At 48.3% G+C, this 22,490-nt stretch overlaps 2 protein-coding genes across 3 annotated transcripts in view; one reads left to right on the forward strand and one right to left on the reverse strand.

Moving 5' to 3' along the window:
• Window positions 1–5,346: 5,346 nt before the first annotated feature.
• The window catches only part of Irf6 (interferon regulatory factor 6), a 28,484-nt gene continuing 11,340 nt past the window's right edge, over window positions 5,347–22,490 (forward strand). Inside the window, exons 1-3 of one of the 2 annotated variants that reach the window (XM_052201014.1) lie at window positions 5,347–5,468; window positions 17,144–17,326; window positions 21,793–21,997. In XM_052201014.1, the coding sequence (XP_052056974.1) occupies window positions 17,153–17,326; window positions 21,793–21,997 (379 nt within the window). In that variant the 5' untranslated portion in view covers window positions 5,347–5,468; window positions 17,144–17,152. Of the gene's footprint in view, window positions 5,469–13,113; window positions 13,212–17,143; window positions 17,327–21,792; window positions 21,998–22,490 lie in introns of those variants that run through there. The other variant, XM_052201013.1, reaches the window with a different exon arrangement.
• Window positions 16,019–22,490, reverse strand: part of Traf3ip3 (TRAF3 interacting protein 3) — a 46,971-nt gene continuing 40,499 nt past the window's right edge. Inside the window, exon 16 of the mRNA XM_052201010.1 lies at window positions 16,019–16,105. Coding sequence (XP_052056970.1) covers window positions 16,034–16,105 — 72 coding nt within the window. The 3' untranslated portion in view covers window positions 16,019–16,033. The remainder of the gene's footprint in view (window positions 16,106–22,490) is intronic.

Here is a 22,490-nt window from a genome sequence, read left to right on the forward strand (position 1 = left end):
CAGGGCCCTCGGGCTGAGAGGTGAGGTAGAGGCAGCTTTTACAGCTTTTACAGCTGCCACTGGGTCCAAAGTCAGAGATGGACTGGTAAATAGCTCCCTAGGGTGCTTCCAACCCAGAAGACAGACATCCACATGCCCCAGGAGACTGTAGGTTCTGTGTCTTGAGGGCTGTGTGCCTTCCCTTGAATGAGAATCATCTGTAAAGGTAAAACAGATCAAGTCTAAGGCAAGCACAGGGTGGCAAAAGGCAGAGAGGTGGGGCTGGACTAGATGAGCTAGCCAACTCCCGGGAGAGTGGGGTAGGTGTTCCTTACAAGAAGTGAGGTTTCTTTAGGGCAATGAGAAAAATTGCTCTTAATGATGTTAATTACAACAGGGCACTGCGCTTCGCTGTGGGGCTTTTCATCTTCAAAGGGTACCCTGGATGGATCAGGAACACTTGACATGAAAGCGTCTAGAGTTTAAAAACTGAAGTGAAGGGGCCATGGCCACATAGCTGGTCTCGTGCAGGCTGGCCCTGTGCAACCTGGGCTCCTCCAAAGTGTCCTGAAAAACCAGCACCCAAGAAATTCCCTGACACAAAGTGAGGAGTTGCCCAAAGAAAGGACCACCCTTACTCCAGTGGAGCTGGAAGGTCCGGGAAACAAGTGTCAGTCTTAGTCCAGGTCCCAAAGCCCCTGTGTAGGGGTGGCCGGATAAAATAAGAGGCACTCAGATAAATTTGGATTAAAAAAAATTGATTGAAGTGTTTGTTGTTAGTTTGAAATTCAAATTATACTCCTTGTCCTATGTTGTTATGTGCTAAAGCAGACAGCTTTGCCTTTCCTTGGGTGATCTAAAACTCACAGGTTTGCACACGCTCGCTCTCACACACCCATACACAAATGCACACAAACACACGCACACGCACATGCATGTTCACACACTACTCCACCTGCAGACATAGGCCTGAGAGATTGGCAAGCCAGGCCTCATTCCCCTAGGGATGCAGGAAGCATGGACTCTGAAGACTTGCCCAGACCCAGTCAAACCCACCCTTGTCTGTCATTTTGGCCAGACAGTGGGTCAGCCCAGCCTTCCCTATCTCTTTCTGTCTTGCAACTTGGGGTACTTTTGGAATGGAGTCTAGAAAGTGTGTCTGCCCGACTTTCTGTCTTCTTTTCTCTGTATCCTGACTTCTCCCCACCACTCTAGGTCAAGGAGAAGCCTGTGCCCACCCCTGTCACCACAGATTGTTGGTGTGGAAATTCCTCTGACAAAAAACCAGAGGGAAATGGTCACTGGGCTGAGATCAGCTTCCTGCCCAGGCTGTGGAATCCGGCTGCCAGGCGGGTCTGGGCCTGAAGCAGAGATGCCACTACTTTCCCAGTCTGGGCGGGAAGGGAGGACAGGTTGCTACTTGTAACTGGGAGGCTGCATGTCTGTTCTGAGCCAGAGCGAAACTCCCAGGGATTCCAGACACTGAGTCTCACAGAGAGGTTCCCAGGCTCCTAAAGCTCCAGCTCCTGCCCCTGGGCTCAGTCAGGGTCAAAGGCAGAGTGGCTGTGGTCTTCACACCCCCGGGAAAGACAGATGGTTATACGTACATTCACATCCTGGGATATGACTCCAGGCCTCTGGGGCAGATTAACATTCCAGCATGGAGCCTCCAGTTCCCCTTATGACCTAAGAGAAAAGGCAGTGCCACAGCAGGCTGGGCAGCTTCCTACTCCCTGTGAACCAGCCCTGGGCCTGGATAAAGTGCTTTTAAAAATCAAAAACAACACCACTTGTTTAAAGAAAATGAAAGGGGCCTAGAGGAACCTAATGAGGTGGCTCTAGGAATTCCTGTACAGGGGCTGCAGCTTGTCCTCAAAAGGCAGACTCAGGCCTAAGTCTGCAGGTGGAGTGGTGTGTGTGTGTGTGTGTGTGTCTGTGTGCATGCACACACATGTGCATGTGTGCATGTGTATGTTTTAGATCACCTAGGGGACGGCAAAGCTACCAGCTTTAGCACATGACAAGGACAGCTCATAGTGATAACTGTAGAGAATCATTGGACAGTCAGATCTGTAGTCTCAGGCCTGTAATCCCAGCTACTTTGGATGCTGGGGCAAGGGGATCAAAATTCTAAGGCTAGACCACAGAGCATGTTCACAGTCAGAGTTAGCTATTCAGTGAAACACTGTCTTAAAATAAAAATACTGGGGTTGGGGTTACTGACCAGTGAGAAAGTGCTTGTCTAGCACATTCAAGGCCCTGGAGTCAATCCTCCGTTGAAGGAAGGAAATGGTGTGTGTGTGTGTGTGTGTGTGTGTGTGTAAGTGTGTAAGCAGCAGGGAAAACTGTTGTTACAGTTCCCAGTATGCATATATGCAAGTGTCAAAAAATGGGTATGTGGTAGCCTGTCATTCAGCTAGGACATTCAAAGTCATCATTAGTGACGATGTAAGAGTTCAAGGCCAGCCTGGGTACACAAGACCCCATCAATTAATACGTGTAAACAAAAGCATCAATGGAAAAATGGAGAGGAAAAGAAGAGCTATAATCAGCTGAGTAATGATCAAAAACAGAAAAATCAAACGGCACACTTCACAACAAAGTTTCAAGCTTGATTTCCAAAACTGAAGTCACTCAAACTTTTGAACATGTTCTATTTGTTGTCAAGACATGCCGTTGTGCTTCCTTCTGCTCTCTCCCTCTGAGCACCTCAACTCTACCTCATCTTTGCCTGTCAATCATGACTCCTGTGGCACTGCTGAGAGGAAGGGAGTGTGGGAGGGTGGGTGGGAAGAAGGGGAGAGCATAGGTTTTCGTTCAACTAGACCTAAATAGAAACACTGGCTGAGTTTTGAAGCCTCCTGCACCGGTTCGTGTTCTCTTAATACCTCTTTGCTGGGGCACTGTCACCGGCCCCCTCCACCCCTGCGGATGTGGCAGCCGTGCCCAGTCCTGTGAGGAATGCTTTGTAAATAGCCAGCAGGCTATATTTTGAAGCTTCCTGGGCATCCCTGGAGTTAGCCAGGCAGGCACCTGGCCAGCACAGGCCTGGTAGACTGTTCTTGGCCCCTGACAGGCCAGGAAGCCGCTACTATGACTAGTAGTTCAAAGACATGCAGGAGTCTCTGTAATTGGAGAGTCAGGTGGCATGTTGCTGCCTTGTATCTAATTCCTTGGTTCAAACAAAATTTGGAGAAAAAGCCAGTCCCAGACATGGGGTCTGAAGTTTCTCTGGGGATTTAAAAGTAGAAGAAACCATGTGCAGGTTAGTGGTCACAGGAGGAAATAACCCCAGGGAAGTGGGTGGTAGAAACTAATGGAGAACTCTGCCTGCTTTGGGTCTCCATTGCATGCCAGCTCATGTACCTTAAAGTTCAGCAATTCAGATTTGAAACTGACCACAGGCACCTTTCAGACAGCGACAGGGACAGTTTACACAGGTGATGGAGGATTTGAGTTTAGGTCCTTGTGCTTGTGAGACAAGAACTCTTACTCTCAACCTTTTCCTCTGAGCCTTTGTCTTAACCCCTTCTCATATTTTCTAAGGCACACATTGTTTAAAACTATTGCAAATGTATGCAAAGTTCATGATGCTTACAGAAAACCCGATTTCCCAGTACAAACTGAGCCTGACATCTGTAATCTGTAGGGCGACTGTAGCTCCTTAGAGAAGAAAGCTCTCCAGTGGCCCAGGCACTCACGGTTCCAGATACACTCAACTTACAGAATACTGTCTGTTGCTGTTAGTCTTTTCACAAGCCCCCGCTGTAAGTGGGAGTGTTGAGTTCCTTTGGAGGACACCTAGACCCCCTCAAGCTGTTTCCAGTCTATCTTATCCATGCTGACCAATGCGTCCTGACCCTCCCACAGGAAACCTCAGAACCAGGGCAGCACTATTCATTTGGCCTGGAATGGGTTTTCCATCTATCTTTCCATCTAGAACACCAGCACTGTGTTAAGCACAGATTCTTCCTTTGGGAAGAATTTCCTGGAGGGAAAAAGCTAGGGGTCACATGATCTAGAGATCCTCTAAGATGCAAATGGCTCAGTTAAGACTTCCTTTGGAGTTGGGAGCTTTCTGACTGGTGACTCAGCTTTCTCAATAAACAGGAACAAAACATGAACACTAAACGAAGTTCTAAGTGACTGGGAAGGAATGGCGCTATCTGATCGGGAGGCAGACCTTTTCATCCCAAGTGCCTTGGTGGGGACTCAGTCAAGGATCAGCAAGTGGAAATGCATTCAAAGCCTGTAATTCCAGAGAAACTGGTGCAGGAGAATGGAAGTTCAAGGTTACCCATAGCTAGAGAGTTAGTCTGAGGCTATGTGAGATCTTGTCTAAAAATATTCCAAAGTCAGAACAACAGCCTGGGCTAGAGAGACCCTGCCTGAAAATAATCTAAAGTCAGAACAAAATGGAATAATCAAGCAAACAAAACCCAAAGTGTATCAAGGGAGATAATTTTGAGACAGTTGCTGGGAAGAAGGTTGGGTAGTGAGGCATGGTTGGAAAAGATAGCTGCAGCCAGAAAGGGCGTTGTGGCTCCTCACCTGCCCTTCTGAGATGCAGTAGCTGAGGCGATCCTACAGACAGATACATTGCTTCACTCCTCTGCTCCTGAACAGTCGGCTCCTAATGCTTCACGCAGGAGTCAACACTTGCTTCTCCGGCTTCGTCTCCTTCGACTCTCCCCTCACTCACTGCCCAGTCTCTGCTGTACCTGCTTCAGCAGCATTGACCTCCTTACCTACACTGAGCACACAGATGCACATGCACTCTTGCCTAAGGCCTCTTGCGCCTGCCTGCCCTGCTTTCTGGGATGACCTTCTTTTTGACATGGTTGGGAACAGAAAAGGCCTTTAGCTGGTCTACTGCCTGCCTGGTGCTTTTCTCTCTGGAGACACCCAGTTCCTCTATAAGACTTTACATTTCTCTATTCCAGTATTATCTCCTACTTAGTCTAGTTTCCTGACCACACTTCGTCCCAGACCCCTGCCCGGCTGCCCTTAGGGGTTACCGGTAACTGATGAGTTTTACTTTTCTTGCTCATCTCCTGATTCCTCTACTAGAATGTGGTGCCTTGAGAGCTTGAGAGCAGAAGCTGCCACTGGGCTGTCATGTTCCCTGCTATGCTTTCAGCACCAAGTGCAGAGCCTGGCACACAGTAAGAACATGAAACACATCTGTTGGCTGAGTAGATCCAATGTCTTGATTTAGGAAATGTTAGGGAATGATCGAAAGCTCTTGAGCTGCAGAATGATGGGCTTGGGGCTCAGCCTGGCTGAGGCATAGACTGGTGTGGGTCTGGGAGGTGACTGCAGTAGCAGACAATGAGGAAGTGGTTGCATCAGCAGAGAACACAGAAGTGGAGACAGAGACCTTCAGTGAGAATGGAGGGAGACCACAGGAGTGGGGAAGTTTCTCAAGGAAGGGAATCCCTTGGTGTCCAGCATCTGCCCAGTGGCCATTTCCCAAAAGATGAATGAAGGTATGTGTCATGTGAGGTGAACTCAGGTCTCTGGACTGGTTGGTCCATCTATGGTAGCTCTGAACCACTTTTGCTGCAGAGGGTTTGCGTAGCCAGGAGTTCTATAATGTCACCACTGAGCTCCTGTGTTCTTGTGGACTGTGGGACTTGGACAAGCTGAGATTTAGACTGTAGAAACTGGTGGGTTCTTTGCTGTGCATGTTTAGGGGCATGAACCAGATCAAATGACTCTTTGTGTGGTGTTGAATTAGTTTTGGACAATGTGGTAGAATTTGTGTGGACAAATGTCTGTTTCTATGACTATTCTAAAAGAGAAAGAGAACCTGCAGTCATTGTCTCTGCCTTTTTCATGGACTTTAGAGGTTACTTCTTAGAAGTTTGTCTCAGCTAAGGCTGGGAAATGAACCAAGTTAAGAGAAAGTTCTGAGGCAGAGGGATTAAGAGAAAGGCTACTGCTTGGCCAAATAATCTTTCAATTGTCCTTTCTCATCTCTGTCCTTCAGAAATATTCAGTAGGCTCTGAAATCTATGCTCAGGCCTCAGTCCTGGTGGAATCCACAGGAGCACAGGACCCTGTACTCTCTGCCCAAGCTCAGTGTCTAGACTCTTGCTTTGAGATTTCTCAGGCTTTTATTGGATGAAGACTAGAGCCTGGAGCTGTGCTTGTCATTGTCTAGACAAGAGCGTGAGTGAACTGGCAGCATTAACAAATCACATTGAGCCACTAGACAGTAAGGAGGGTAAACTGAGGCAGATGCAATTAGGAGACAGGGGAAGGGAAGTTGAGGCACATTTGAGTATACTTCATTTTCTTGAGGATTTCTGTGCTCTCTCTGAAATGTAACCACAGAACACGTGTTCATCGACGGAAACAGAAGTTCTCTTTCTTCTTCCCCCTTAAAAAAACAAAACAAAAACCAAAACTTGATGTATAAAGCATGTTGTTGGGGGATGGTGTAGTGGTTTGAATAAGTATGGCCTCCATAGAGTCATGGGCTTGAGTGCTTACCGTAAAGGCAGTGGCTCTATTAGGAGGCATGGCCTTGTTGGAGTAGGTTTGTTGAAGAAAGTGTGTCACTGTGGGGGCAGACTTTGAGGTCTTACATGCTCAAGCTAGGCCCGATAGCACAGTCTCCTTCTGCTGTCTGCAGATCAAGAACTCGCAGCTCCTCCAGCACCATGTCTGCCTGCATGCACACAGTCATGATGATGATAATGGACTAAACCTCTAAACTGTAAGCCAGCCCCAATTAAATGTTTTCCTTTACAAGAGTTGCCATGATCGTTAAAATACATGGAGGGATGGCTCAGCAATTTAGAGCATTTATTGTTCTTGCAGAGGACCCTACTTCAATTCCCAGCACCCACACAGCAGCTTACAACCATCTCTAACTCCAGTTCTCGGGAATCTGATGTTCTCTCCTGACTTTCTCAAGAATATGTGTGATGTACATGCAGGCAAAACACTCATACACGTAATGTATAATAAAATAAAATAAATAAAATAAAAATAATACATAAATCCTGGGGATGGAGAGATGGCTCTCTGATTAAGAGCACTTTAAAAAACAAAACAAAACAAACAAACAAAAACTTTAGTCTTTTCTGAATTTTCTTTCTTTTTTTTTAAAAAATTATCTTTAATTATTTTTCTCAGTCCAGTCATTATCCCCCTCCCTCACAGTCCACTCTCCAACAGTTCCTCATCCCATTCCTCCTCCACCCTGTCTCCAAAAGAATGCCCCCATCCCCCGGTTAAGAGCATTTACTGCTCTTGCACAGCACTGGAGTTTGGTTCTCAGGCCCCGTGTGGTGTGGCAGCTTACGACTGTCTATAACTCCAGTTCCAGAGGACCAAAGCCTCTTATGACTCCCAAAGGGCCTCTGCACACAGGTGGCACGCATGTATACACATAAATAAACATATTTTAAATCTAAAAATTATTCAAATTTTCGTTTGTGTTTTGCTGAGCATGTGCCGGCAGTCAGCAGGGAGCATTAAACCCAAGCAGCCTCTCCCTGTTTGTGCTGAAGCAATATTTTTTCTTCTAATATCTTGTTGATTTCATTCTCTGTCCTCCGTCTCTCTGCCTCTGTCTCTCTCTGGGTCCATTCATATGAGTGAGTATGAGAATGTATCTGCCACAGTGTGTAGGTGGAGGTCAGAGAATAACTTCGGCATCAGTCCTTGCCCTCCGTGCAGTTGAGGCAGGGTCTCTTTGGTGTCCACTATTGCATATGCCAGCCTACAATTTTCCAGAGACTTCCCTGTCTCCCCTCACCTTAGGAACACTTCCTTGTTGGGTATTACATGGATTCTGGGAAATTGAATTCAAGTTTTCACGCTTGTATGGCAAACAATTTACCCAGTGATGCGTGTCCCAGCCCCTTTTGTGTTTTGTTTTGTTTTTTCAAGAAACAGGGCCTCATGTAGCCCAGGCTGGTCTTGACTATGTGTCTGAAAATGAATTTGAAATTTGGATCCTCCTGCCTCCTCATCACGGTCATGAATGCAGGCATTAAAAGGTCCACCATGCCCGGCGTTAAGCAGTGCTGAAGACAGGACCCAGGACTTGAACCTCGGGCAAGTATCCTGCCAGCTGAACCACAACTTTAGCCTTTTTCTCTATTCTTAGCTCCCTTCTCATGCTTGGTGCCCTGCCCTCACCTCGTGGATTAATATTTATGTGTCTCTAGTTCTCCTTGTCGTTATAGTGGAGAGATCCAAACAATGCGAAGAGATAAACTTGTCTGGCTACTCAGCTGGACAGAGGTATAGCTTCTTGTTCCACTTCACCACAGAGTAAGGCAGCGTCTGTCCACACCTCATTTTCTGAAGTCAGTGAACCGTATGAAGTTATTCAACTCGTACTGAGTTCAGGGCTGTACCAGGATGGCTGGCAAGAGTTCCCATCTGCCTGTCTTTGGGGGAGGCCTGGTGAGTATGGTTCACACGGCAAAACCAAGAAGAGCTGATAACAATGAGGTCAGCTCTCACCTCACTGGTGGCGCGTGGCCACTTTTAAGACACTTTCCAACCTACCAGTCTCTGGCGACAGGGTAGGTTGTTTACTGGTAACCCCAGTCTGGCCACTGTTCTGTCCCTGCAGAAGTCTAAGAGTCAGTCACCTTCACACACAGAGTGCTGTTTGGTGGCTGACTCTTATACTGTAGATGGAACCCCTCACATCAGCATGAGAGAGAAATGGAATCTCAGATTCTCGGGGCAGGGATACAGCACAGAGAGCCCCAGGGTGAGCTCCCTAAGTTCTGAGGGACACACCTCATCTTCTTCTCCTTCTGCTCCTCCTGCCCAGGAAGAAAGGGCGTCTCTGGCAGCGGTTTTCAGTATTGTGTTTGATTTAACGATAGAGTCAGAAATGAACAACTGGGCACTTCAGCAAGGAGATCTAGAGCCTGAGCCAAAGTCTGTTCACCGTCTGAGCTAGAAAGTGAGGCTTGCTTGTGTATTTGTTTTTGCTGCTGCTCGTTGGCATCTTGATAATTCTAGGATGCAGAGCACAGGGATCAGAGGGCAGAGGAAGCAGTAGTATGAGCAACAAAGCCACTGCATCACAGTTAAGCCGGGCTTTGAGGTTCATTTGTAGTTCTGAGACCTTGAAACGGCTGAATGGAGGCAGAAGTGACCAGGGCCAAGAAAGCGGCAGTCCCACGGACTATGGAATGCCTTCTAGAAGGCCGCCAAGGCCTGGGTTTTGTTATGAGCAAGCAGGGCTGGACTGCTTAGCTTGGTGTCGTCTGGCCCTCTTCAGCAGCCCCCTGTACTGAAGGCATCCTGGGAAAGCAGCTACTGTCACTGACTCCAGGGAGGCTCAGGCCTCCCTTTTACAAGCTCTGGCTGGGGTTCCAGTTTTACCTCACCCTTTGCTCTGCCAAGAAGACAGGAACGATGGGTCTCGCTGCTTTATTGCCGTGTGCACAATATTAAAAGAGGTTGCCATCTCCAGAAGCGAAGGATACTCCCTCCCACAAAATGAGAGGTGACAGGACAGAGGAGGGACTCCCCGGCTCTCTGCGCTGTGTGTGAGTCAGGCCCCTGTACTGCCGTATTTGACTACTGCCTGAAACTCAGACTCACGGGTGAGTCAGCACCTGGGCAACACCACGGGGCAAGATGACAGGCGAGGTCAGGCCCAACCACAGCAGAGGGGACTGAGCCTCTAAGGAGAACATAGAATCCATTCCTTAAGGACATTATAGTGCTCCCAAGATACCCTATGTGCAGCCCGCACAGATGAGGCTTTGAGACCTCAGGTTCTCTATTGGAAGCCCCGGTTTCTACCTGGTTGCCCCCTGCTTCCTTCTTCCTGTTGCTTCTTCAGGAAGTGAAATGAGAACTGGAGTTTTGTTCTTTGCACTGCATTAACAACAGCGCCCTCCTCAGGTGTGTGATTTGTGGCTTAGTATTCAGTATAGCACTAGTCAGAATAAAGCCTGGCTGGGGTGCTGAGCAAAGTCCAACTAGAAAGAACTCCAGATCTGAGTTCTAGACCTGGCTTTGCTGCTTCTCAGCTGTTTAACTTTGAGAAAATTGCTTGACCTCTCTGAGACCTCTTCTATGAAGAGTGGGGCCCTAAACCTGAGGTTTAATACTCAATTTCATGTAATTAATCAAGTAAACCCAATAGGACAGTAGTTCTCAACCTGTGGGTTAAGGCCCCTTTGGGATTACATACAGGCTACACTGAGTATTGAATATTTACATTATAACTCATAACCATAGCAAATTACAGTTATAAAATAGCAACAAAATAATTGTATGGTTGAGGGTTGCCATAACATGAGGAAACATATTAAAGGGCTGCAGCATTAGGAAGGTTGAGAACCACTCTAATAGGGTATTTTGTATTAACTACGATGCACAGATTCCCTCTGCATGGGCAACATTTCTAGCTGGCCAGGGGTCTGTCCTCAGTGGGACTTTCAAAGACATACTGTGAACACTAGGGCTTACATGAAACTTTTCAGTTCTTAGGATGCAATGTGAACCAAATAAACATTTCTAAGCCAGTCTTAGCCCTGAACTAGAGAATTGAACCCACGGCTTCGCATGTGCTATGTCCCTAGCCTCTGGACTAGAGAATTTACTCTTCCAGCATAAATCTTCCTCAGTCTAAAATACATGTCTTGATTTGGAGGCTGGACTTTGGAGGCTGGACTCGACCTTACTACATAGCCAAGGCTGGTCTTGAATTCATGAGCCTCCTGCCTCAACTTTTCAAATGCTGAGATTGCAAGCAAATATCATACTCAGCCCCCTACACTTCAAAAAGTACTTCTGAAGAAGACCCCTGAGACGTCACTTTAGCGCTGGCAGTTCCAGCCAGGGCAAGAGTGAATACCATGCCTGGGCTCCTGGCTTCTCTCAGCTGACAGGCCTTGGGTAGTCTTCCCCTGCACACACACTTGAAAGGACATTTGCTCAGGCCCTGCAGGGAAGACCTGAGCTTTCCTGAGCATCACGAATAGGTTGGACTGGCGAGCCAGCCCCTCCCCTGAGCAGAGGGAAGAGTGACCGCAGGCAGTGGTTGAAGCCAGGCTGGCTGAGTCAGGCTGCAGAACCTCCCTGCCGTCCTAAGCCATTGCCCGGTGACATCCCAAGCTGAGCTGGGACAAGAAGCAAACCTACACCTATCACTGACCAGAGGCTCTCCAGCCAACTTATATTAACTTACTTTCTCACCAGAATAGACGCCACAGACAGATTGCTTACTGTCTTGCCATTTAGGTGTTTAGAAGGGCAGTGCTGTGGTGTCATTCGGATGGGAACTGTAGGAAGGAAGGAAGGAAGGAAGGGATTCCGGGCCTCTGCCTTTGAATTTTCAATGACGTTGTCTTCTCCCTTATCTCTGAATCATATTCATTCTGTGCTGCTGCCTTGTACAACTCTCCTTCTTTTATAAGGATAGAAGTCATATTGGATTAGAGCCAACACTATGACCTCATTTTAACTCCGTCACATCCTTAAGCATCCAAATAAAGCTGCACTCTGGTCCTGGGGCCCCTCCCTCAGCCCATCCCAATGACAACCCGCCATTTCTTCCTTATCATCTTACTTTGCTGTTTCTAGACAGGGTCTCAGTGTGGATCCCAGGCTGGCCTCAAACTCACTGAGCCTTATTTTTTCTTCCCATTGTGATAAAATAACAAGAAAAAGAAACTTAAGGGAGAAAAGTTTTCCCTGGATCCATTCAGGAATGCATTCAGCCTGTCACTCCTGGGATTTCAACATCTAGGAGCCTCAAGTTTCCTTAGCTGGGAACAGAGACACATGCATGCTAAAGCCCGGCTTAGCTTCTCCATTTTTATTTTATTTTTTTGCTGTGTGAACGGTTCTGCTACAATTAAGATGGGTCTTCCCTCATCAATTAGTTTAGTCAAGACAATCCCTCTCAGACATTCTCAGAGGCTACCTTAATCAATACAACCCACCACGCATCCCCACATGTCCATAGGCCTGTCCTCTGGCTGTCCAGACAGCTAATACTAACTACACCCCGTACCGTATAAGGCTAGGAAGGCTCGGTCTTCCCATCTCAGTCTCCTGAGTGGTGGACGTCCTTCATTGCTGTTATTCTAACGGCAGTGGGGCGGTTCTCACCCAGGGCGTTGATATACTAGGGAAACACTCTATAAAGGAGCTACGTCCCCAGGCTTCCTCCTAAGTGCCTCGCCCGCCCGTGTTCCATCTCCTTGTGACAGCGGTGTTTGCCGGTGAGGGGTTTGCATCACTGCCTGGACGCTGCTTTCATAGTTGATCCATGGATAGGAAAGGTGGGCGGCACTCGTCAAGGCACACAGGACATGAACTCCAGGTTTCAGAAAAGACACTCTTACTCTGCAAGGCATTGTGGGATATTCTACCCTCTGCAATAATAACAGAAAGTGCTACGTACTTTAGACACAAATTGAATGCCCACATAATCTACCAGACAGGCAGATTTAGAAATCCCATTCTACAGAAAAGAAATGGAAACCCAGAGAGCTAAGAAAACTTTCTTTGGTCTCTAGGGCCTGATGGGGGTGGGGGCGGGGCGGGGATTTGAACGCCACAACTGGCTCCAGGGTCTGTGCTTTCAACTAGCACTTCATGGAGACTGGAAAAAGTGGAAATTGCGGTCGTCTTTGAATAGATGAGAAAGTAAGGTCGTACACGGGGTCCACGGGCAGTCCTGGAAGGTGCATTGACAAGTCCTGGAGTAGTTTCTCAAAGCCAAGTCCACCTACTGAGGACTTTGCACTAGTTAGTTGTGGGGCCCAATCTCAAAACCCTGTCTTGTGCAGGGAGGGGCGACGCTCTTCTATTTTGACGTGATCCCCTAACAGCCCTCCCGCCCCCCTAGTCCCCAGGACGATAGGACACCCGCAGGGTGAGGCCCACACAAGGACCGCTCCCTCACTCGGTGGCAGGGGCATAGGGTGACGAAGAGGCGGGGCGGGGCCGACGGCCCAGGAACGCAGAGTATCAGATTTCTCGCAATGCACCAATCCTGAACTCCGGGGGATGTGGCCACACCTGGAGGGCGTGACCAGACGGTGCAGGGGCTGTGGCATCCCGGGCTAGGCACGAAGCACCGGGCACCGAGGTGGGCAGGTGCGGGCCTGTGCGGGCCGCAGAGGAGCCCGCGGTTCCCAGCCGCTCCCAGCCGTCGGGGGAGCTCCTGTGCTACGGCGGCGGCGTGAACTCCGGTGCACCTGCTCCTGAGCACCGACAGAGGCCAGGTGGGAACGCCGGCGTTGGCAAGCCACCTGAGGGAGGACAGACACCTGACGGGTGGGGCCGGGCCCATTGGAGTTGGTGTGGGCGGGGGAGCTGGCTGGGTTTCGTGTCCCGCACCAGGCTGGGTCCTGGGCACCCTTCTCCAAGTAGTTTTGGGACGGCACCGGGCCCCTTCTAATAATCCCCTCCCGTAGAAAGAGCTTGTTATTTGCTCTGCCAGCTCCACCATCGAATGGAGCGAAGGCATCCCCTCCACTCTAGCTCCTCCGGTTTTAACTAGCTTACTCAGAGGCTGGCTCCTGTGTCCCAGCGGGGACTTCCCAGGCCCCGAGGCCCTGGGTCCTGGTGGCTTTTTAGGGGAAATCGGGATAAGGATGACCTAGGGTTTGGGCAGACTTGTTTTCCTTTTTTCCGAGTGTTTAACACAGTCAAGGCCGCTCACACTGGGCCTGGGAAACGTCTGTGGAGTTCCAGGTAGCCAAGCTAGGTGCTGGGAGGGTGGCGCCAGGCGTGGCAGCTCTGCGGGTGAGGCCCTCCTGGCCTGAAGGGGCTGGAGGCGGTGCAGAGAGCAGAAAGTCTCCCATACCTGCCTGGAAGGGAGGCCTGGGCTGCTGTGCTTCTCTCGGTGATAAAGTGGTCACTAGCCTTCCCGTTTTCTTGGTGGTTATCCAGATAGAAGCTAGGGAAGGGACAGGACGAAGGTGCTTGGGCAGGGATTGGTGAAGTTGCTAGTTAGATCTCGGTGTCACGCATGACAGCACTGTGGCCTACAGCTTGGCCTTGTCATCCACCAACTCCAAACCCCCAGGAAGGAGGTGTGTGAGGATGTGACCAGGAGCCCAGCATTTGCTCCCAGGCATGGCGAAAATCCACAGAGCTGTCATTTCAGTTCCCTTTGGGAAGAATGGGAAATTAGGGCAGTCCCAACAGCTGCCTTTTGAGACCTGGCCCAAACCACTACAGCCTTCTAGATTGAGGTCTGTGGTCCTGGAAAGCCCAGCGAAGACTGCAGAGGCGGTGGGGTGTTGATTATAAAGGATCCGCTCCTGAAACAGGCAATGAGAGGACAGTTAGTGCCCCGGGAGTCTGAAAGTGCCCCTGCCCTCTGCTCACAGTGAGAAGGTGGGTGGTGGCCTTATCACTGGATGGTTCCTACCTGTCAGAGAAAACAGACCTTTCGTTTTCATGTGGTGGCAGCTGGAGATGGCAGGGCACAGCTTCAGTGACCTGAAGGTTTAGAGAGGTCTGATTTAGATGTCTTTTTTGAAATTAGAAGAGATTTGAAATCTCTTCCTCTCAGTGTGGTGGCTTCTCCTCAGGGTCCTTGTTGGTTTATATCTTATGTGTAGAATGGGGGAGGCTTAGAATGCAGGGCACAAAGGCAGGGTTTGGTGCAACCCAGAGGTAAAGTAGAGGCCACTTAACCTTATTCCTGTGCCTCAGTTAACTCAGCTGTCAAATGAGGCTGACACCACATCTTAGATTCACAGGTGACACTATACAGTCTGTGTTTATGTGGAGGATGGTGCTGCTATCCATCCTGAGAAGTGTCACTCACTGTCCCTAGGTGTAGAAAAATGCTGCTGCAGTTTTAAATAATTAGGAATTGAAAAAAATATGGGATATATATATATATATATATATATATATATATATATATGACAAGCATATAGAGAAGTGTACAAAATTCTGGATGAGCACTACATATATCTGGTACCTTGCAATATTTTTCCTGGTTTATGTCTCTGTGTGTTATGGAGTGGAGATACTGCTGTACAGCCATGACTGTGGGGTTTACAGCCCATGGATTTGGTTTAATAAACCATTTTCCTTCTCTGACATCTTGGCTGTTTTAACCCTCCCCCGATAACTGTTCTAAGAATCTCAAATGGCAGATGGAGGAACTCTTGGCTGACTTTTTGAAGGCAGAGAGGGTTGCAGAGAAGGAAGTAAGGTAGAGGAGGGCAGGCTAAGGAGCCATGCATGTGTGGCTCCATCTTGGGAGAATATGGAGAATCCAGAGTGTGGATCTTAGTCACCAGTGACTAGGGTGGCTCTTCCTCCTGCCTTGCCAGTGTAGACTACTGTCATGCCTATCTTCATTTTGTTCTTGATGGCCACGAATCAATTATAATATGCCCTCAGGCGCATTGTCCAACAAGAAGTGGATTTCTCATGTGCGACAAAACCAGTCTGGACTTCTCAGGACTACAGTGGGGCTGTTCTTAGCCCAGTGCTAGGCTAGTAGGTCTTCTCCCTGTTCTTGCCCCATCTTCTTCTAGAAAGAGTAGGACCTTGGAGGAAAAGGCAGAACTTGCCATTGGGGTATAGATTCCTTGTCGATATTTCTTAGGGTCTCATGTAACCCAGTCTGACCTTGATCTTCAGTCCTCCTGCCTTGTAGTTGCTTCTCAGTGGGTTTCCACATGCTCCCTGGCTCCATGTGATGCCCTATGAAGCACCCCTAATAAGGGCCAAGAGCAAGGCTCTAGAAGGCTCTATGCTCAGCTCACCTGCCCAGCAAGCTGTGCTCTCAGGGGGAAGGTTTCAGTTGCTGGACTTGGAAATTGGGTCAGAAGGCTCAGATCCTACCTTACTCTTAAAGTGCCAGCAATTGAATTGGGTTGAGTTTCCTGTATTTGGGTGGAACCTGCCCAGGGAAATGAGTGAAATTAGGGGTCACCCATGGTTAAGCTTTTCTGAAGGTAGTTCAGCTGACTCAACTGGCTTCGTTTCAGAACTGTGACCCTGCTAAGGGCTTTCTGGAGTGAAGAAGGTAGCATTTTCAGGGCGTTGTGGGGCTTATAGTCTCAGGCTGGTTTCCTCAAGAAGGAATGAACAGAGGCTGAGAACATGAGCGGTGTTTGTAATTAGCACAGTGCCTGGCACACGGCTGCTGGTGAACAAATATTTGTGGAATGACTTACTTTTTCCAGGTGTCCATTTTTATCTTAAGTAGAAACAAAATAAGAACACTAAAACCCCAGAAATGTCTGTGCTACCTTGAACACACCTGATCTCATCCAAAAGAATCTAGCACAATACCCCAGGCAGACAGTGTTCTAGTGAGTGACTTTGCCTCTGGCACCCAATCCACAGGCCTTTGTTTTGGGCCGAGAGTGCTGGCCGCTGTAGAATGTTATCTGCAGCGTCCATGTTTCGAGGAGAATCAATCGCAGACTTTACCCAGTCTGGCGCCTGGAACCAGTTGGTTTCCTCCAGCCTCTGTGGGGAGATAAACAGACCCAGGTGAGGAGGCCTGCTTAGCTGTGCAGGGCTTAGCTGTGACAACAGAATTTGGTTATTGTAGGGCTTCTTAGAGCTTTCCCAGGCTCACAATGGGGAAGTGTTCTCAAGCTGTACCTCAGGCAGTGAAAATCAGCCGGGACTCTTTTTGCTAGAAGCCAGAAGAGGCAAGGCTGTCTGGGTTGGCGGAAAGACTGCCTGCTCACCCAAGTGAGGACTTTGGAACCAGGGCCCGCCCCTCACCTGCTTCTCTCTCTCAAGTAACCATTCTCCATTGTCTTCTTGGAAGGATACTTTGTTTAGCTTCTGGCCCAAAGTTTCCAAAACTTTCCTTCCCTCTCCTGAGGCAAGATTGAAAAGAGCAGTTGCCTTAACCTTGCAGAGCCCCCAAGGAAGCTCCGCTTCAGCGAGGATGACATCACCTTTCATTTCTCTGCTTAAAGATTTAAATAGAAGAAATGTGATCTGCTTGCATGATAAGTCTGATTTGGCTGGAGCATGAAGTATAAATGGCTTCGCAATAAGAATCAAAAGAACCCTTTTACCTCTTTCCTTCTCCTCTCTTTGGCACAGTTTACTGCCATATTTGATTTCTTTGGGGTAATCTAGTGAAACTGTAGCCGCAGTGCATGGGAACAGTGGCTGGGAAAGTTCCTGGTGGCTGGTTCCACTCTTTCCTTTTCTTTAGTCCTAGACCATGGCCCTCCACCCTCGAAGAGTCCGGCTGAAGCCCTGGCTGGTGGCCCAGGTGGACAGTGGCCTCTACCCTGGTCTCATCTGGCTACACAGAGATTCTAAACGCTTCCAGATCCCCTGGAAACATGCCACACGGCACAGCCCCCAACAAGAGGAAGAAAACACTATTTTTAAGGTAAAGAACTTCCTTCTGCCATCTGAGTTGGATTTTGTTCCAGTTCTCTGAGGCCATTCTGGGTTTGTTTACTCTCTCTGTTCTGGCATTCTGGTATATCTGGTAGAGCGGAACCTATATGATGAGATGACCAAATTGTGATTCCTCTTTTCTAGCTGTGTCTACAAGGCTGACGTCTTTACATTCCCATTGGCTGCAAGATACTCAGTTTATATCCCAGTGGATCTAGGAGGTGTGTGTGTGTGTGTGTGTGTGTGTGAGAGAGAGAGAGAGAGAGAGAGAGAGAGAGAGAGAGAGAGAAGCTTGGTAGTTAGAAGATTGTATTCCTGGGGCTGCCCGGCAACCTGACGTATGTGCTGGGAACCAAGTTACTCAACTTTTCTTCAAGAGTAGTGAACACTTTTAATTACTGAGCCATCTCTCCAGCCTCACGATTTTATTCTTTAAACATCTTTCTTCCACCTTTCCTCTTCCTTCTATCCCCTTTATCTTCCCTGCTCTTCTGATTTTTTTCACCTTTTCTTTCTCACCCCTGAGGGTCAGTCCAAGGCTTTGTGCATTCAAAGCACACACATTACCACCACGTTACATCCCAAGCCCTAATTGTGTTTTCACAAATAACAAGTAATTCTTCTGTGATCGTCATTGTAGTCTGATGGAGACAGGATTTAGTCACATAGCACTTTACTAAATTTAAGTGAAGCCAAAGCTTGACTTTGGACAGAAGTAAATAGGCAGTGGTTATAGAAGTATTTCATTGTGGTTACAATTTCAGGAGCTGCCTCTCCACTTTAGACCAACTTCTCCCTCCCATCTCAGGAGTAGTTAGTTCCCACAGCCCAGGATTCTTGTCTTTTCTTACTTTATCTATAAGCTGGAAAGACAAGCTGCGATCCAGTCTTGACTGACTGTAGGACCAGGAAGAGGCAGAGAAGTCAAGTCCAGGGTTCTGAGGAAAGCCATGCTGACCTGGCTATTTCCCACCTATCTCTGGTGTAGCGGGTAAGAGGCAGAGAGACAACTGGCCTGAGAGGACTTTGAAAGTATGTAAATGAAACACCAAATCTATGAATATTGATATATTAATATTATGATAGATGTTATGAAAGTGTTAAGGGAAATTTCTGTAGACCAGTGCCTATCACCGGTGAAGCTGGCATTGAGAAAGGGTCAAGCTTGATTAGGCCGGATCGCATCCCTGCAGCCTGGCTCCGGGTCTGAGTTTGCTGTTGCAGAATCTGATTGGTCACAGGAAGAGGCTGGTCCTGTAGGCCCCTCCCATGAGCTGGAGGAAAGCTTTGCTTTGGTGTGTCTGCTGACAGATCGCCGAGGAGCATTTGAGTGGTAGAAGGCAGGACACTGTCACAGGTCCTATATCTGGTGAACTTTTGGTGAGATAAAGAGACGAGGGAGGCACCAGCATGGACTTGTGTGTTCCCAATGTCACTCGAATCTCATGATGACCATGCAGGGAAAGTCTTCCTCCCAGCCTGTGTTGTACAATTAGAAGCCATCAGTGGGGCGGAGTAACTTCCCCTGCCAATCAATGGTAGTTCCGGCGTTTGAACCCGAGTCTCTAATCCTGTTGCCTTTGTCCCCTTACCCTTTTGAGTAGGAACTTAACTGTTCAACATCAACTTCTTTTTTTTTTAAGCTTTTTTTAAAAAAAGATTTTATTATTATACCTAAGTACACTGTAATTGTCTTCAGACACCCCAGAAGAGGGCATCAGATGTCTTTTACAGATGGTTGTGAGCCACCATGTGGTTGCTGGGGTTTGAACTCAGGACCTTCAGAAGAGTAGTCAGTGCTCTAAACCTCTGAGCCATCTCTGCAGCCCCCAACATCAACTTCTATAATCACCAACCCTGGGGTTGGTCTTGAGTAATGCATGCAACCTCTTTGGGCTCTGGTTTTTCCTTAAACTGGAGTTGGGGTGAAGCCAGTCTATCTGCTTCTTAGAATTGTCATGGAAAAAAATCAAGTAAAGTGTGTGGAGATATTTGTAAAGTACTACAAAAATATAAAAGCAAGCAATTTTAGAAAGAGAAATAGGTTCTTCACAGTGACCAGGCTCAGGGAGGGGGTTGAACGAGTACAGTTTGTGTATATGTCACGGCGTTGGTCCGCATGGTACCTCATGGCTCTCCCTTCCTGGTGCTGATGCTGAGTTTGTAAAGAGTGTAGCCCTCTTCGCATCAGCTAAACTAACTGAGGAGATGGCCGGGTGTGAGCAGAAAGCTGGTGCTAGCCTGGGGCTCAGTTAGTCCAGCTGTGCTGTTGAAGGAACAGGATTTAAGGGAATCCCAGAGTACAGACTTCTTCCATAATCTGCCTGTGGAATCAGCTGCATAGAGTCATAGCCAGTGTGAAAGTAGAAGGTCAGAAAAAATGGTGGGAAGATAGGGGAGGCAGAAGCCAGGTACACTGGGTAATGGCAGGTTTGTGTCTCAGTACTAGGAACAGTGAAATCGAACCTCCCTATGGAGGGAGTGAGCCTTAGCCACCCTGGTGCCTGCTAAGCCCACACAGAGTAGCTCAACTTGGTTGGTATTCTTCATCCTCGACTGCAAAACCCACAGAGGAAACCAAATCAGAGAAGGTGGCTGGAGGAAGTGAGCATGGGCTGGAAGAAGACTTAGTTAACACTGGACAGTGTCACTCTGCGGGGTGGGATCGAGGGGGACCAGAGACCTCAGAAGAGGGTGCTTGAGTTTCAGTTTAAGGAAACAGCCTGTGCCTGGGCATGGTGGTGTATGTCTAAAGTTTTAGTACTCTGAAAGCTAAGGCAGGAGGATCGCTGTGAATTTTTGAGGCCAGCCTGAGGTACGTAGTGAGAGCCTGTCTCAGAAAAATCAAAAAGGAAAAACGTTCTCTGTGGCAAGTGTTTGGACAAGTCATCTGCCCTGACAGCTTGACAAGGTTCGAGTGAAGCTGGTGAGTTGGCTCAGCAGGTGTCCCCGTGCCTCATGCCGTGAGTTCGATTCCCAGGACCCATATGGAAGGAGAGAACCAATTCCTACTTATATACACTCACTAAATAAAATGTGGTGAAGTTAAACATTTAAACGGGTTAGTGTGTTCTTGTTTGAAGAGCAGATCTCTAATGAGGTCTCCTTTATCTATATCTGAGAACATGAAGAGGAAGAGAGTTGAGTGATCAGAGGGCACAGCGGGGAGAGTGCAAAGCCTGGTGAGGGGAACCCGGAAGCAGCTCTTGGTCTACTCTTCCCCAGGGACGCACCAGGGACGCACCTGAGGGACGCACCTGAGGGACTGGGGCTATTCCTCACTCTTCTCACTTGACAGATAATCTTGTTCCTCTTATCTGCAGTGGTACTTTGACTTCCTACTTAGGAAAACAGAGGAAGCTTCAGTGTTTTTTTAGGCCACGCCCTCTATGGCGTCCCAAGCCACGCCCCAGGCCACGCCTCCAGGCCACTGCTGGAGTTTTCCTTTGAAGGGGAGCTTGAAGAACTGGGAAGAGATGTGTGTGAATTTGTGAAAGCTTGCTGCCCTCAGTTAGGGGTTGGGATAAGCTGAACGTCAGAGCAGGCTTCCTGGAGGATTTTTGTTTTGTTTTTTATTGAAACTACATAGTCCAGGTTGCCCTGGACTCTGTTACTATGTAGCCCAGGTTAATTTCAAACTCACTGCCCCCCTGTTTCAGCCTCTTCAGTGCTGTAATTACAGGTAGACAGTACCACATCTGGCCCCTGAAAGTTGTCTCACTTCCTTTTGTCATACTTATTGTTGTGTAAGCTATTCTTGTTTTAAAAGAAAGCCTGGCAGGGTGGAGCACACTTCATTTTCATCACTGGAGAGGCTAAAGAAGGAGAGGATTTGGAGCAGCGTCCAGTGTGGGGGTTACATAATGAGACAGGAGCAGGAGAGATGGCTCCTGGTTAGGGGCCCATACCGCTCTGCCGCATATCGGAGGTCAGTCCCTAGCACTTAGGATGCACAGCTCTCAACCACCTGGAATTCCAACTCTGGGGGATCCCGCAATCTGTTTGTGGCCTCAGAGGACACATGCCTGCACGCTAACATACCTAACCCCCAAACAGACATAATTAAAAGTCAAATCTTAAACAAAACCTCGCAAAACAGATAGAGGAGGGAAGAGGAACAAAGGAAGAAGAACAAGGGTGGAAGAGAACGGGGAAGAGGAGAAAGGTTGTGTAAAGCTTGCACTGCAGTGTCGCCCCAGACTTCAGCTTCAACATTGTCTGCACGGGTGCCGGTGCTAAGGCCCAAACTAAAGCTCTCTTCAAAGCTTTGTTTGCATACAGCTTGATTTCTCTTTGACCTGCCTTTGTCGTCCCTGCGGTCAATACTACCCACCACAATCTCTACATTGGCATTGGGATGGGTGTGTGTGCATGTGTGAGCATATGAGAGGAGAGCATGCATGCTTGGCGGTAGTTTCCTACAGTGGTCTGCACGCACACTGTCTCATTCCTCAGGCTTGGGCTGTGGAGACCGGGAAGTACCAGGAAGGGGTGGACGATCCTGACCCAGCTAAATGGAAGGCTCAGCTCCGCTGTGCTCTCAACAAAAGCAGGGAGTTCAACCTGATGTACGACGGCACCAAGGAGGTGCCCATGAATCCAGTGAAGATCTACCAAGTGTGTGACATCCCCCAGCCCCAGGGATCTGTCATTAACCCAGGTGAGGCCTTTGTCTAGGAAGAGCTAAGAGAGCAGATGGCATAAGGAGTTACAAAATGAGTGCTTCAGGCAGAAGGTAGATGAGGGTACAGTTCTTCCGATAGGATAGCCTCTCTTGGGATGGAGGAGTAACTAACTGGAGGGTTTGTATTCCAAACCTGGCACATAGCTCTCTACTACCGTTGGACTTGAGTTGAGTTATTGGGCAAATTGAGCTTCAGTTTCTTCAGTTTCAAGATGTGATCTCTTATCATTCTGCCTTTTCAAAGGTTACTCGTAGAACCAGTGGGCACAACCTGTGCAAGCTATTGTGTTCTCTACAAATGCTGGGCCAAGTTAGTTTAGTTTGTGGAGTATTTCTGCTGAGAACCTGCCACCCAATCCTCAATGGATAATGAATACGAAGTGCCAGACATTTAGCCTTATCCTCCAGTCAGACCTTGCTATAATGGAGGGTTTGTGCCTCCCTCATAGGCTGTTCTCAAAAGCTAGTA

Source organism: Apodemus sylvaticus, chromosome 12 (genome assembly GCF_947179515.1).
Source record: "Apodemus sylvaticus chromosome 12, mApoSyl1.1, whole genome shotgun sequence".
Taxonomy (NCBI): Eukaryota; Metazoa; Chordata; class Mammalia; order Rodentia; family Muridae; genus Apodemus; species Apodemus sylvaticus.